Source organism: Salmo salar, chromosome 27 (assembly GCF_965601325.2).
Source record: "Salmo salar chromosome 27, fSalSal1, whole genome shotgun sequence".
NCBI classification, from domain to species: domain Eukaryota; kingdom Metazoa; phylum Chordata; class Actinopteri; order Salmoniformes; family Salmonidae; genus Salmo; species Salmo salar.
In genome coordinates this window covers 43,165,001-43,180,000 of record NC_138317.1, presented here as the reverse complement: position 1 = coordinate 43,180,000, position 15,000 = coordinate 43,165,001, and the positions used below count along the sequence as shown (strand labels likewise).

General features: G+C 46.4%; 1 protein-coding gene across 1 annotated transcript in view; it reads right to left on the bottom strand.

Annotated features, from left to right (window-relative positions):
• LOC106589088 (MFSD2 lysolipid transporter A, lysophospholipid b) overlaps nucleotides 1-15,000 on the bottom strand; it is a 28,895-nt gene that overhangs the window by 12,875 nt on the left and 1,020 nt on the right. Inside the window, exons 2-7 of the mRNA XM_082970277.1 lie at nucleotides 11,139-11,264; nucleotides 7,335-7,614; nucleotides 4,591-4,598; nucleotides 4,409-4,507; nucleotides 2,905-2,995; nucleotides 1-119 (exon numbers count right to left, since the gene is read on the bottom strand). Of these exons, the coding sequence (XP_082826403.1) occupies nucleotides 1-119; nucleotides 2,905-2,995; nucleotides 4,409-4,507; nucleotides 4,591-4,598; nucleotides 7,335-7,614; nucleotides 11,139-11,264 (723 nt within the window). The remainder of the gene's footprint in view (nucleotides 120-2,904; nucleotides 2,996-4,408; nucleotides 4,508-4,590; nucleotides 4,599-7,334; nucleotides 7,615-11,138; nucleotides 11,265-15,000) is intronic.

The following is a 15,000-nucleotide window of genomic DNA, read 5'->3' as shown; positions in this document are numbered from 1 at the left end:
CATGAAAGCCAGTGAAGTGAAGAGGAAGCCCATCACCAGCTTGACGTAAGGTCCATGGCCCATCACTAGCCTGATACCCTGCCAGAACGACATGCGCTGGGACCGGGTACGAGACGACTCTGGAGGGAGAGAGAGAGAGATCATGTTGTAAGAAAAAAAGTTCAAGTGTGAGAGTGAGTAGAAGATGGCTTAAAAAGAAGATAACTTTTTCTCAAGTACTGTATAGCTCAACTCTTACCCAAAACAGACTTGCTCTGAAAAGTGGAAGCTAAAATACACTGCTCAAAAAAATACTAAAACAGTAAAATAACACATCCTAGATCTGAATGAATGAAATAATCTTATTAAATACTTTTTTCTTTACATAGTTGAATGTGCTGACAACAAAATCACACAAAAATAATCAATGGAAATCCAATTTATCAACCCATGGAGGTCTGGATTTGGAGTCCCACTCAAAATTAAAGTGGAAAACCACACTACAGGCTGATCCAACTTTGATGTAATGTCCTTAAAACAAGTCAAAATGAGGCTCAGTAGTGTGTGTGGCCTCCACGTGCCTGTATGACCTCCCTACAACGCCTGGGCATGCTCCTGATGAGGTGGCGGATGGTCTCCTGAGGGATCTCCTCCCAGACCTGGACTAAAGCATCTGCCAACTCCTGGACAGTCTGTGGTGCAACGTGGCGTTGGTGGATGGAGCGAGACATGATGTCCCAGATGTGCTCAATTGGATTCAGGTCTGGGGAACGGGCGGGCCAGTCCATAGCATCAATGCCTTCCTCTTGCAGGAACTGCTGACACACTCCAGCCACATGAGGTCTAGCATTGTCTTGCATTAGGAGGAACCCAGGGCCAACCGCACCAGCATAGGGGGTCTGAGGGGTCTGAAGGATCTCATCTCGGTACCTAATGGCAGTCAGGCTACCTCTGGCGAGCACATGGAGGGCTGTGCGGCCCCCCAAAGAAATGCCACCCCACACCATGACTGACCCACCGCCAAACCGGTCATGCTGGAGGATGTTGCAGGCAGCAGAACGTTCTCCACGGCGTCTCCAGACTCTGTCACGTCTGTCACATGTGCTCAGTGTGAACCTGCTTTCATCTGTGAAGAGCACAGGGCGCCAGTGGCGAATTTGCCAATCTTGGTGTTCTCTGGCAAATGCCAAACGTCCTGCACGGTGTTAGGCTGTAAGCACAACCCCCACCTGTGGACGTCGGGCCCTCATACCACCCTCATGGAGTCTGTTTCTGACCGTTTGAGCAGACACATGCACATTTGTGGCCTGCTGGAGGTCATTTTGCAGGGCTCTGGCAGTGCTCCTCCTGCTCCTCCTTGCACAAAAACGGAGGTAGTGGTCCTGCTGCTGGGTTGTTGCCCTCCTACGGCCTCCTCCACATCTCCTGATGTACTGGCCTGTCTCCTGGTAGCGCCTCCATGCTCTGGACACTACGCTGACAGACACAGCAAACCTTCTTGCCACAGCTCGCATTGATGTGCCATCCTGGATGAGCTGCACTACCTGAGCCACTTGTGTGGGTTGTAGACTCCGTCTCATGCTACCACTAGAGTGAAAGCACCGCCAGCATTCAAAAGTGACCAAAACATCAGCCAGGAAGCATAGGAACTGAGAAGTGGTCTGTGGTCACCACCTGCAGAACCACTCCTTTATTGGGGGGTGTCTTGCTTATTGCCTATAATTTCCACCTGTTGTCTATTCCATTTGCACAACAGCATGTGAAATTTATTGTCAATCAGTGTTGCTTCCTAAGTGGACAGTTTGATTTCACAGAAGTGTGATTGACTTGGAGTTACATTGTGTTGTTTAAGTGTTCCCTTTATTTTTTTGAGCAGTGTATATATGTCAAATGTGTTTAAACTTCCGGATACCCCTTCATGTGATGAGAGAAGGTGAGAGTTGAATTTAATGACGATGATAATATACATCACAAAAATAATTTCAACAAATATTAGGATAATCGGATCTAGGAGGATGAATGACGTACGTACGCACGCACGCACGCACGCGCGCGCACGCACGCACGCACGCACGCACACACACACACACACACACACACACACACACACACACACACACATACACGGACACACACACGGACACACGGGCACACACACACTCACACACACACACACACACACACACACCTCAGACCGAGCGTACAAACTTTAACACGGGGAGCGGCGTACCTATTATACAACAGATTCAGTTCTTTCAGAACTTCTCATAACGGAGGTCAAATCAGCAGTTGACAAGTATGTTTCCTACTAGTCCATCTGTTAGAGCATCAAGCCACAGTGGTCACAGCCCATCTGTTAGAGCATCAAGCCACAGTGGTCACAGTCCATCTGTTAGAGCATCAAGCCACAGTGGACACAGTCCATCTGTTAGAGCATCAACCCACAGTGGTCACAGTCCATCTGTTAGAGCATCAAGCCACAGTGGACACAGCCCATCTGTTAGAGCATCAAGCCACCGTGGTCACAGTCCATCTGTTAGAGCATCAAGCCACAGTGGACACAGCCCATCTGTTAGAGCATCAACCCACAGTGGTCACAGCCCATCTGTTAGAGCATCAAGCCACCGTGGTCACAGTCCATCTGTTAGAGCATCAACCCACAGTGGACACAGCCCACCGGGCCATAGTCACATGAGACATATAAACGGTGTACTGCGTCATCGCATCACACTGTCGATCTCAATAACATCTACATAAGGGAGTGGGTTTGTTTAGAAGAACGTCAGGCCATTGGGGAATTCCCACGACCTCATCAATATATAAATAGGAACATGGAACCTTAATGACCCAAAGTTCACACATTAAATATCAAAAGGGGTTTGTTGATTTGAGGGCTGGATAGATAAATGGTCACCCTGCCTTTACCTTTCTTCTCCTTGACTCCGAAGAACAGCACCACGGCACAGACCACGTAGATGGAACAGATGGCACCGGAGGCTACATTGTAGGCCGTTTTCTGTGACAGTAGAGAAGGACAGCAGCTTAGTGGACTGTAGTAACCGCAGTAGTAAAAACACAAACAAAACAATATGCAAAAGACTAGCTCTGTCGCAAACATTTCCTGGAGTAGAGAGACAGTAGGTCAGTAGACTATAGAACAGTAAACACAGAGAACAGCCAATAGGAGGTCAGTAGACTATAGAACAGTAAACACAGAGAACAGCCAATAGGAGGTCAGTAGACTATAGAACAGTAAACACAGAGAACAGCCAATAGGAGGTCAGTAGACTATAGAACAGTAAACACAGAGAACAGCCAATAGGAGGTCAGTAGACTATAGAACAGTAAACACAGAGAACAGCCAATAGGAGGTCAGTAGACTATAGAACAGTAAACACAGAGAACAGCCAATAGGAGGTCAGTAGACTATAGAACAGTAAACACAGAGAACAGCCAATAGGAGGTCAGTAGACTATAGAACAGTAAACACAGAGAACAGCCAATAGGAGGTCAGTAGACTATAGAACAGTAAACACAGAGAACAGCCAATAGGAGGTCAGTAGACTATAGAACAGTAAACACAGAGAACAGCCAATAGGAGGTCAGTAGACTATAGAACAGTAAACACAGAGAACAGCCAATAGGAGGGAGGTACAGCAGGTCAGAAGACTACAGAACAGTAAACACAGAGAACAGCCAATAGGAGGTTAGTAGACTACAGTAAACCTGATAGGCCTGGTATTAGTCACATGTAGTACAACATGTATTAAAGTTACTATATCTGGTATTCCTTGTGGTTTTTAGACTCTCAGGCTGATACCAAGAGACTCATCCATGCTTTTATTACAAGCAGGCTTGACTACTGTAATACTCTCCTGTCTGGTCTACACAAGAAAGCCATTGGTCAACTGTAAAACATACAGAATGCTGCAGAACGGGTACTGACCAAGACCAGATGGAGAGAACACATTACACCGGTTTTAAGGTCTCTGTACTGTAAAACATACAGAATGCTGCAGAACGGGTACTGACCAAGACCAGATGGAGAGAACACACTACACCGGTTTTAAGGTCTCTGTACTGGCTGCCTGTGAGTTTTAGAATGAATTTAAGCTACCCCAAAGTCTAGGGACCAAGAGGCATGGAGAGACAGCCTTTAGTTACTATGCCCCCAGCCTCTGGAATAGCCTGCCAGAGAACCTGAGAGGAACCAAAATTGTGGACATATTTAAAATGTTTGTTGAGTAGTGAATATTTCATCTTATTTTCATTGCATTTTATTCGTTTTTTTTCCCCCCTGTAAAGCACATTGTGTTGCATTCCATGTCTGAAATGAGCTGTATAAATAAAGTTAGATTTGATAGGATACAGTGTATATATATATATAAATATATCGGTGTAATGCGAGTGCATCTGGGAACGCGCGTACCGTTTGGTCCAGGGTGATGACAGTGGTGATCGTGGCGTTGACTTCCTGTCCCAGCAGCAGGGAGGAGTTTAACCCGTCGACCGTGACATTATCACCCGGCTAATCGGGATACAGGGGGCGCTGGCCATGCCCACAATCTGACCCTGGACGGCTGTGCCAATCACAGTACCCAGAACCTCTACCGTCATTCCTGATTGGACGAGAGGAGAGAGGCATACAGATGAGACACACAAACCAACCAACAATCGCCTTTCTATTCTGTCCCCCCCCCCCCCCCAACCAACACTCCTCTTGGTGGTCTCCTGTAGCTCAGTTGGTAAAGCATGGCGTTTATAACCCCAGGATAGTGGGGTTCGATTCCCGGGACCACCCGTAAGTAAAACGTACCCACACGTGACTAATTCGCTTTGGATAAAACCGTCTGCTAAAATGGCTTTATATTAATATATAATTATTGATGTATTATTGATTGAGGTGATTGTGGCTGCATCCGACTGCGATTGGGAGCCCCGTAGGGCGTGGCACAAGTGGCCCAGCGTCGTCCGGGTTTGGCCGGGTTTAGGCCGTCATTGTAAATAAGAATTTGTTCTTAACTGACTCGTCTAGTTAAATAAAAGGTTAAATAAAGGTTCCATTGTGTCCTAATATCCAAACGTGTAATCTATTAGTAACTAGTAACTAGTAACTAATAGGCACCATGATCAATAACTTGATGTGAAATCGATATTGTTTAAAATTGATATGAGTAAGACGCTCTAACCACTCGGCTACCTGCCGCCCCAATGACTGGGGACCCATGGGGAAATGTCTAAACCCATATCAACTAAGATATATGGAATTGTTTTAAGGTCATACAAAGGATTATTTTTGCTATTTGATTTTGAAGAACCCTTGAAGTATAAAAATGATAAATAAAACCATTATGTTTGGTCTTACTATTACTAGCCCATACAAACGCATTGAATAACAGATTAACTACATGGAACAACTTATAGTCTCTCCCCCCCCAAAAAACCATCTAAAGTCAGTTTATCTAAGAGATAAAAGATCAGGAAACAGTTATTTTGTTTTTACATGCATTTAACTTCTTATTTTTGGTACCAAACAGTCTCCATATTCAGTACATTCAGAAAGTACTCAGAACCTTTTACCTTTTCCACATTGTTTCGTTACAGCCTTATTCTAAAAATGGATTCAATTGTTAGGCTTTTTTCTCTCGTCAAACCTTCACACAATACCCAATAATGACAAAGAAAAAAAATGGTTTTTAGACATTTTGGGAAATGTAAACTGAAATATCACATTTATATAAGTATTCAAACCCTTTACTCAGTACTTTGTTGAAGCAACTTTGGCAGCGATTACAGCCTCGGGTCTTCTTGGGTATGACGCTACAAGCTTGGCACACCTGTATTTGGGGAGTTTCTCTCATTCTTCTCTGCAGATCCTCTCAAGCTCTGTCAGGTTGGATGGGAGTGATGCTGCACAGCTATTTTTAGGTATCCCCAGAGATGTTCGATCGGGTTCAAGTCCGGGCTCTGGCTGGGCCACTCAAGGACATTCAGAGACTTGTCCCGAAGCCACTCCTGTGTTGTCTTGGCTGTGTGCTTAGGGTCGTTGTCCTGTTGGAAGGTGAACCTTCGCCCCAGTCTGAGGTCCTGAGCAGGTTTTCATCAAGGATCTCTGTATTTTTCTCCAATCATCTTTGCCTCGATCCTGACTAGTCTCCCAGTCCCTTTACAGAGAAACTCTGTCAGAGTGACCATCGGGTTCTTTGGTCACCTCCCTGTGGGACCTTATATAGACAGGTGTGTGCCTTTCCAAATCATGTCCAATCAATTGAATTTACCACAGGTGGACTTCCATCAAGTTGTAGAAACATCTCAAGGATGATCAATGGAAACAGGATGCACCTGAGCTCAATTTAGAGTCTCATAGCAAAGGGTCTGAATACTTATGTAAATAAGGTGTTTTTTTAGGTTTAATACATTTTCAAAAAATTATACAAAACTGTTTTTGCTTTGTCATTATGGGTATTGTGTGTAGATTGCTGAGGAAAAAAATAAATATTTTATCCATTTTAGAATAAGGCTTGTAACGTAACAAAATGTGGCAAAAGTCAAGGGGTCGTAATACTTTCCGAATGCACTCTAACCTTCCTTTCATATTCCCAACCTTCAGATGTGTCTTGTGAGGCCTGGGGCGTCCTAGAGCAAAACAACCAACATGTACAGGTTCATGATAGTCTCACCTTTACACTGATGGGTCATATTACGGTGTTGCCAAAAACTGTTGGGACGCTACAGACAGAAAGTTGGCAGATCGGCTGTACCGACTTCAGACGAGTTCCAAGACGTTTGTGGGGGGGGCAACACGGAGAACACCATCGTGTTCGTGAGAGTCGTCTTTCCACAGAGGGGGTCATAATAATTTGAAGGTCAAACCGGTCGGACGATTACTGCGTCAAGACTGATTTCTGGGAGGTCTCATGGAAGTGCGACATCGGAGGATTGAGATGCATCCAATGCAACAACAAACAAAAAAAATAACAGATCTTTCTTAAACTGACTGACAATTTTTTTTTTATTCTGCTAATTAGATTTCCGAGGGGCCACGGACTTCCACTCTAGGGGGGTTTTCTATGACTGGGGACCAATGGGGAATTGTTTAACACAGAGACATTCCGCGAGATACTAAACTATTTTTGGTAAGGACAGACAGTGAACCTTTCAGATGTCTCTAAGTCTCCCCTGACATCCATGCCTTGCCCTTTTAAAAAAACTCCTGAAGACACAGACACCAAAAATGACATGTCACATCCTAACAGGAAAATAACAAAAGGAGGATTGTTGAATATTTCAATTCCCCATAAATATATATTTATATGCATTTTTCGATGCCAAAATCAAAGTTGCATTTAGTTAACGCAACAGAAGAGAAGGAATTCTAAACCAACTACCCCTGAATCTCCCGGTCCTTGTTCTTATCTTCAGGACCATTGTTATGAAATACCAGTTTGTAAACAGCTCTATACACCTACAATTTGATTGACAGATATGGGAACCAGTAAAGTGGCCGTACCATGGCAACATGCGTCCGAAGCGCGTCCAGGGAGAGCGGGAGACCAGGAAGCCTATGGTGGGATCCGTTATGGCGTCCCAGGCCCTCCCCACAAACAGGATGATCGACGCAGAGAACGGGTCCAACTAGAGAGAAGAGAGAGAGAGAGAGAGAGAGAGAGAGAAGAGAGAGAGAGAAGAGAGAGAGAAAGGGAGAGAGAGAAGAGAGAAGAGAGAGAAGAGAGAGAGAAAGGGAGAGAGAGAGGAGAGAGAGAGAGAAGAGAGAGAGGAGAGAGAGAGAGAAGAGAGAGAAGAGAGAGAGAGGAGAGAGAGAGAGAGAGGAGAGAGAGAGAGAGAGAGAGAAGAGAGCGAGAGAAGAGGAGACAGAAGAGAGAGAGAAGAGAGAGAGAGAGAGAGAGAGAAGAGAGAGAGAAGAGAGAGAGAAGAGTAAGGATATGGATGGGTGGATGTATGAAAAATGAAGAAAAACAGCTAGAATATTCCCCATCTAGTGCACTACTCCAGACCAGAGTCCTATGGTTCTCCCTATGGGCCCTGGTCAAAAGTAGTGCACTAGAAAGGGGAATAAAGTGGCATTTGGAGACGCAGACTTCGTCCACCTCTTCAGTCAGAGTCAATGTCTCCATTGTTGGCGAGCGGCCCTGGCTGGCGAGCGGCCCTGGCTGGCGAGCGGCCCTGGCTGGCGAACGGCCCTGGCTGGCGAACGGCCCTGGCTTGGGGTCGCAGGTAAACGTTTCGTTATGAATGTTGTTCTGGAGGCAGCTCTGCAGTGGTCACTAGTTGGCACAGCCACAAACCTTAAAAAAACACACCGCTAACGACCTAACCTAAAATTAAGACCAAAAACCACATTTTTTTTGGTTTCATGAACTTTCACAATTTGTCAGCTGGCCTATCTAAAAAGGGGAAGACGAAAAGCACTCAGTTCTGCCTCCAAGCACTAGTGGTTCTGGGGGGGGGGGGGGGGGGGGGGGCAGTGCCCCTGTGACAACAATTTTGGACCCCCTTGTGGCCCCCCCCTAAATGTGGAGTATGAAATAATTTTTACATAACTAATTTTTGCTATCGTTCTTTTTTTACATCCGTTATTAGACAGTGGCAACGATGATGATTATGAACATGGTCTTTTGCCTGCTAATGCAGTGAAGAAAACGATATGACAACAATAATGTCTAATGTAACTGGCCCCTCTAAACAGTACAACTGGCCCCAGCTTGCCCCCCCCCCCCCCCCGGTTGAAATGGTCTAGAACCGCCACTGCCTCCAGGACAAGCTCTGCCGTGGCCAGTGGAAGGGAGGAGGAGGGAGGGAGGGAGGGAGGGAGGGAGGGAGGGAGGGAGGGGGGGAGGGAGGAGGAGGGAGGGAGGAGGGAGGGGGGGGGGGGGGGGGGGGGGGGGGGGGGGGGGGGAGGGAGGAGGAGGGGGGTGGAAGGAAGGAAGGAAGGAAGGAAGGAAGGAAGGAAGGAAGGAAGGAAGGAAGGAGGAAGGAAGGAAGGAAGGAAGGAAGGAAGGAAGGAAGGAAGGAAGGAAGGAAGAAGGAAGGAAGGAAGGAAGGAAGGAAGGAAGGGAGGGAGGGAGGGAGGGAGGGAGGGTCTTTTGTACAGCCGCGTGTCTGTAGTACCATAAGATGTCAGCCTACATACTGCAGGTCAAGCTAGAAGGACATGCAGCAGTGTTCTCCGTACATCTTTTGACAAGTAGGTCTACTTTCAGATCTGTGAGTTATTGAGGGGTGGAGGACTAGGATGAAGGGTCAATGTTTTTATTTTTTTATTTTTTATGACGTGCGCCCCATAAAAAGACCAGAATCCTTGACGTACGTAGCTTGTTGTTTATGTTGACCAATCAAAGCAGCAGAGAGGTTCAATGTGGTAGCAAATGGAATGAGAGTTCACTAAAGCAATGATAGAAGGAATTTTTTTATCACAGAATTTACGAAATGTGAAGGAGTAGGCTACAACGAACACCCAACAGGGTAGACAGTTGTTTTATCTGAATGGGGTTCGGGAGAAAGCACCGCATGTCACCTCATTTACCTAGCTTAGCTAGCTTCTCTAGGCTACTCCAGTCAAGACGGGGCACTTTTATATGAGATGATGAATAACATTGTGGCTGAATACAAGTTAGCTAGTCTTGCCTTGGTTAATGAATCTCTCTCCCCGGTCCATCTTTTATGGTTTTATTTAACCTTTATTTCAGAACCAATTCTAAATTGACAATGACAGCCTACCCGGGCCAAACCCTAACGACGCTGGGTCAATTGTGCACCGCCCTATTGGACTTCCAATCACGGCCGGTTGTGATACAGCCTGGAATCGAACCAGGGTCTGTAATGACACCTCTAGCACTGAGATGCAGTGCTATAAACCGCTGCACCACACGGGGAGTGAATCATCGGCATCATCTGTTCGCTCCCATCTCACCAGCACCCTCCCTCACTAGAGCACCCTCACTCACTAGAGCACCCTCACTCACTAGAGCACCCTCACTCACTAGAGCACCCTCCCTCACTAGAGCACCCTCACTCACTAGAGCACCCTCACTCACTAGAGCACCCTCCCTCACTAGAGCACCCTCACTCACTAGAGCACCCTCACTCACTAGAGCACCCTCCCTCACTAGAGCACCCTCACTCACTAGAGCACTAGAGCACCCTCACTCACTAGAGCACCCTCCCTCACTAGAGCACCCTCACTCACTAGAGCACCCTCCCTCACTAGAGCACCCTCACTCACTAGAGCACCCTCCCTCACTAGAGCACTAGAACACCCTGACTAGAGCACCCTCACTCACTAGAGCACCCTCACTCACTAGAGCACCCTCCCTCACTAGAGCACTAGAACACCCTGACTAGAGCACCCTCCCTCACTAGAGCACTAGAGCACCCTCACTCACTAGAGCACCCTCACTCACTAGAGCACCCTCACTCACTAGAGCACTAGAGCACCCTCACTCACTATAGCACCCTCACTCACTAGAGCACCTTCACTCACTAGAGCACTAGAACACTCTCACTCACTAGAGCACCTTCACTCACTCGAGTACTAGAACACTCTCACTCACTAGAGCACCCTCCCTCACTAGAGCACCCTCACTCACTAGAGCACCCTCACTCACTAGAGCACTAGAGCACCCTCACTCACTATAGCACCCTCACTCACTAGAGCACCTTCACTCACTAGAGCACCCTCACTCACTAGAGCACTAGAGCACCCTCACTCACTATAGCACCCTCACTCACTAGAGCACCTTCACTCACTAGAGCACTAGAGCACCCTCACTCACTATAGCACCCTCACTCACTAGAGCACCCTCACTCACTAGAGCACTAGAACACTCTCACTCACTAGAGCACCCTCACTCACTAGAGCACTAGAACACTCTCACTCACTAGAGCACCTTCACTCACTCGAGCACTAGAACACCCTCACTCACTAGAGCACCCTCACTCACTAGAGCACTAGAGCACCCTCACTAGAGCACCCTCACTCACGCAGCGCTCAGGTTAAAAAAACGTGAGTAAAAAAATATATATAAATATAAAAACTTGTATTTAGAATATCCAACAAAAACGGTATGATACTATTCGAATAGTGAAAGTCCCCCCCCCCCCCCCGGGGACTGGAATGGGGCCTCGGACTGATGAATCACCTGGGCCACGTCCAGTAGGTATATCTGAAGGAAGAAGCCCAGAGCACATCCTGTGATCTGATAGGGCGCTCCTCCCACCGCGTAGCATAGCTTGTTGCATATGGACAACCTGTTCTTCTGTTCACGCTGAGAAAGACAGACAAAAGAAAGGGGGTTCAGTCATTAAACGAGAAGTTTACATTTTTTGAATCGTTAGGCAACACAAACGGGGTGGAGGAATACTCCACCCCGTTTGACTACAGTAAAGCAGAAACACACTTCCACCCAGGCTTCCATGGAATTGATTGATTGCTTTATGAGTCTTGTAAAATCACTGCGTTTTTTTATTATTTTATTAATTTTTTTACAGACACCAACTTTGTTGCAGTCTGACCTTCTACAGAAGTGCCACAAATGAACTGAGAAAGTGAAAAAAACTGACAGGAAAGTGGAACACCGCTTAAACAAATGGAGTGAGAGGGACATCAACAAAGTGATCCAAAATATATAAACTAGTCTACAAAAGATATCTAAACAACTGGACAATGTGCAACCTGAAAAATTATGCGCGAGGTGAAACGGATTAACCTAGCTCTCTCTCTGTCTCTCTCTCTCTGTCTCTCTCTCTCTGTCTCTCTCTCTCTCTGTCTCTCTGTCTCTCTCTCCAGTCTCTTTCCAGTCTCTCTCTCTCTCCAGTCTCTCTCCAGTCTCTCTCCAGCCTCTCTCCAGCCTCTCTCCAGCCTCTCTCCAGCCTCTCTCCAGCCTCTCTCCAGCCTCTCTCCAGTCTCTCTCCAGTCTCTCTCCAGTCTCTCTCTCTCCAGTCTCTCTCTCTCTCCAGTCTCTCTCTCTCTCCAGTCTCTCTCTCTCTCCAGTCTCTCTCTCTCTCTCTCCTCTCTCTCACAGCTCTCCTCTCTCTCTTTCTCTCACAGCTCTCCTCTTTCCAGTCTCTCACAGCTCTCCTCTTTCCAGTCTCTCACAGCTCTCCTCTTTCCTCTCAAGAGACCAAAGAACAATCGGATGATAGAAAGTTCTGTTTGGCTGATCAACAGTCCGACTGAGAGGAAACACTACACTATGGACAACACACACTCAGCTGGGAGGAGAGTTATCTGTCTACAGAATTCGCCCACAGTAACGTGAGGACCAGTGTGTATGTCTCTAAACTCAGCTGGGAGGAGAGTTATCTGTCTACAGAATTCGCCCACAGTAACGTGAGGACCAGTGTGTATGTCTCTAAACTCAGCTGGGAGGAGAGTTATCTGTCTACAGAATTCGCCCACAGTAACGTGAGGACCAGTGTGTATGTCTCTAAACTCAGCTGGAGGAGAGTTATCTGTCTACAGAATTCGCCCACAGTAACGTGAGGACCAGTGTGTATGTCTCTAAACTCAGCTGGGAGGAGAGTTATCTGTCTACAGAATTCGCCCACAGTAACGTGAGGACCAGTGTGTATGTCTCTAAACTCAGCTGGGAGGAGAGTTATCTGTCTACAGAATTCGCCCACAGTAACGTGAGGACCAGTGTGTATGTCTCTAAACTCAGCTGGGAGGAGAGTTATCTGTCTACAGAATTCGCCCACAGTAACGTGAGGACCAGTGCTGGGAGTCTGGGACAGAAGAGGCGTTTTTGTCATGACAGACCGACTCACTTCAACAGAACCCAGTAGCCACATTATTCTGTCTGCCCCCAAAGGTTGTAGACTGGGACATTTCCCACTCTAATACCAATCACCCAGACTACTTCCCCAATGGTACCCTTTTCCCTATATAGTGCACTACTTTAGACCAGGGTCTATAGGGTAGTGGTGCACTACTTTAGACCAGGATCTATAGGGTAGTAGTGCACTACTTTAGACCAGGGTCTATAGGGTAGTAGTGCACTACTTTAGACCAGGGTCTATAGGGTAGTAGTGCACTACTTTAGACCAGGGTCTATAGGGTAGTAGTGCACTACTTTAGACCAGGGTCTATAGGGTAGTAGTGCACTACTTTAGACCAGGATCTATAGGGTAGTAGTGCACTACTTTAGACCAGGGTCTATAGGGTAGTAGTGCACTACTTTAGACCAGGGTCTATAGGGTAGTAGTGCACTACTTTAGACCAGGGTCTATAGGGTAGTAGTGCACTACTTTAGACCAGGGTCTATAGGGTAGTAGTGCACTACTTTAGACCAGGGTCTATAGGGTAGTAGTGCACTACTTTAGACCAGGGTCTATAGGGTAGTAGTGCACTACTTTAGACCAGGGTCTATAGGGTAGTAGTGCACTACTTTAGACCAGGGTCTATAGGGTAGTAGTGCACTACTTTAGACCAGGGTCTATAGGGTAGTAGTGCACTACTTTAGACCAGGATCTATAGGGTAGTAGTGCACTACTTTAGACCAGGATCTATAGGGTGATGGTGTAGGGAATAGTGTGCCATCAGGGAAGCAGTCTGCCAGGTCACTCCTGCCAGGGAAATATTACGCAACCAAGGCCCACAGACTGGTCAGTGTGACCCTTCACAGGGTTGTCACAATCCATTTGGCGAGGATGAGGGCCGCTCTGCCCCCCTTTGGAACTTTGCCATGTTGGAAGCCACTCTCGTCTATCACTAATGGGCAGTCATGGGGCACACACTCACACAGCCAATGAAAAGAGCTCTCTGTGGCTGCCGCCCGGTATAGGAGAACCCTAAATGGTGGGATCTCAGAGACATCACCTCATTCACACATATATGTGTCCTGGTACTTCGCACCCAGTGTTCATCTAAGAGTTTGTGCCCAGTCCCAAATCAATACTTATCAAAGACATCTAAACCTGACAGATTTTTTAGGGCCAAGTTCCCAGGCTATAAAACATGTGCAATCTAAAGCAACTCTACACTAAATATAATCGTGACCTGCCTTGAAAACCTGTGTGTTTTATTGTTTGTGTTTTAGATCTGGTGTAACAGACGATCCACTGTGTGAACATAAACGTCTGTGTTAGTTAAGACTGTTACTTTGTTCAGGTGATAAAGTTGTTTTTCTAACTGAAACATGACTCTCTCTTAAGCCTGATATAACCATTTAGGGATATAAGGCATCTTTCAGCGAGTGGTCGACTGAATCAACTGGCAATATACAACACTAACATAGTTATTTTTATTCAGGTCAAACACCTGTGGTATTGGACAGGGTTGAATTTATTTTTTTTAAACCAAAACTGTGTTCCCATGAGCTGCATTTCCCAACATAGGCTAAATGGGGCGGCAGGTAGCCTAGTGGTTAGAGCGTTGGGCCAGTAACTGAAAGGTTGCTGGATTGAATCCCCAAACTGACGAGGTGAAAAATCTGTCATTTTGCACCTGAATAAGTGAACCCACTGTTTCCCTGGTGGGGCTGTCATTTGTTCTTAACTGACTTGCCTAGTTAAAAAATGTTTTTTAAATACTAGCTTAAAATTGTCTGTCTGGCATGTGGGCCGACACTTGAAGAGGGAGTGAAATTAATTGGAAACTGCAGAACCCTTCATATCATCTTTAATGATATTCAATATTCCCTTGTATATCATTAGACCCCCATTCAGTTAGCCAGGACAGGATGGAACACGAGCCAACCCACTGTCCCCATCCAAAAATACACCATGGTCCCACAGACAGCCACATTCCATCCCCCACTGCAGAGCTAACGTGGACGTCACCGAAATGTAACACAGTTAGTTCAATAGTCCATCTGGTGACATCATATACCGTCTACTTCCGTTTCATATTGAAAACAATTCATAACAATTATATTGAAAACAATTCATAACAATTAGCACCAAATAAGGTGCAGTTTATGTCGTCTGTCTGAGGCATCACAGGAAGACTACCGGCATTTTACGTCCCTCTCTTTACTATGGTGGAAGTGAGGTCATGTCAAA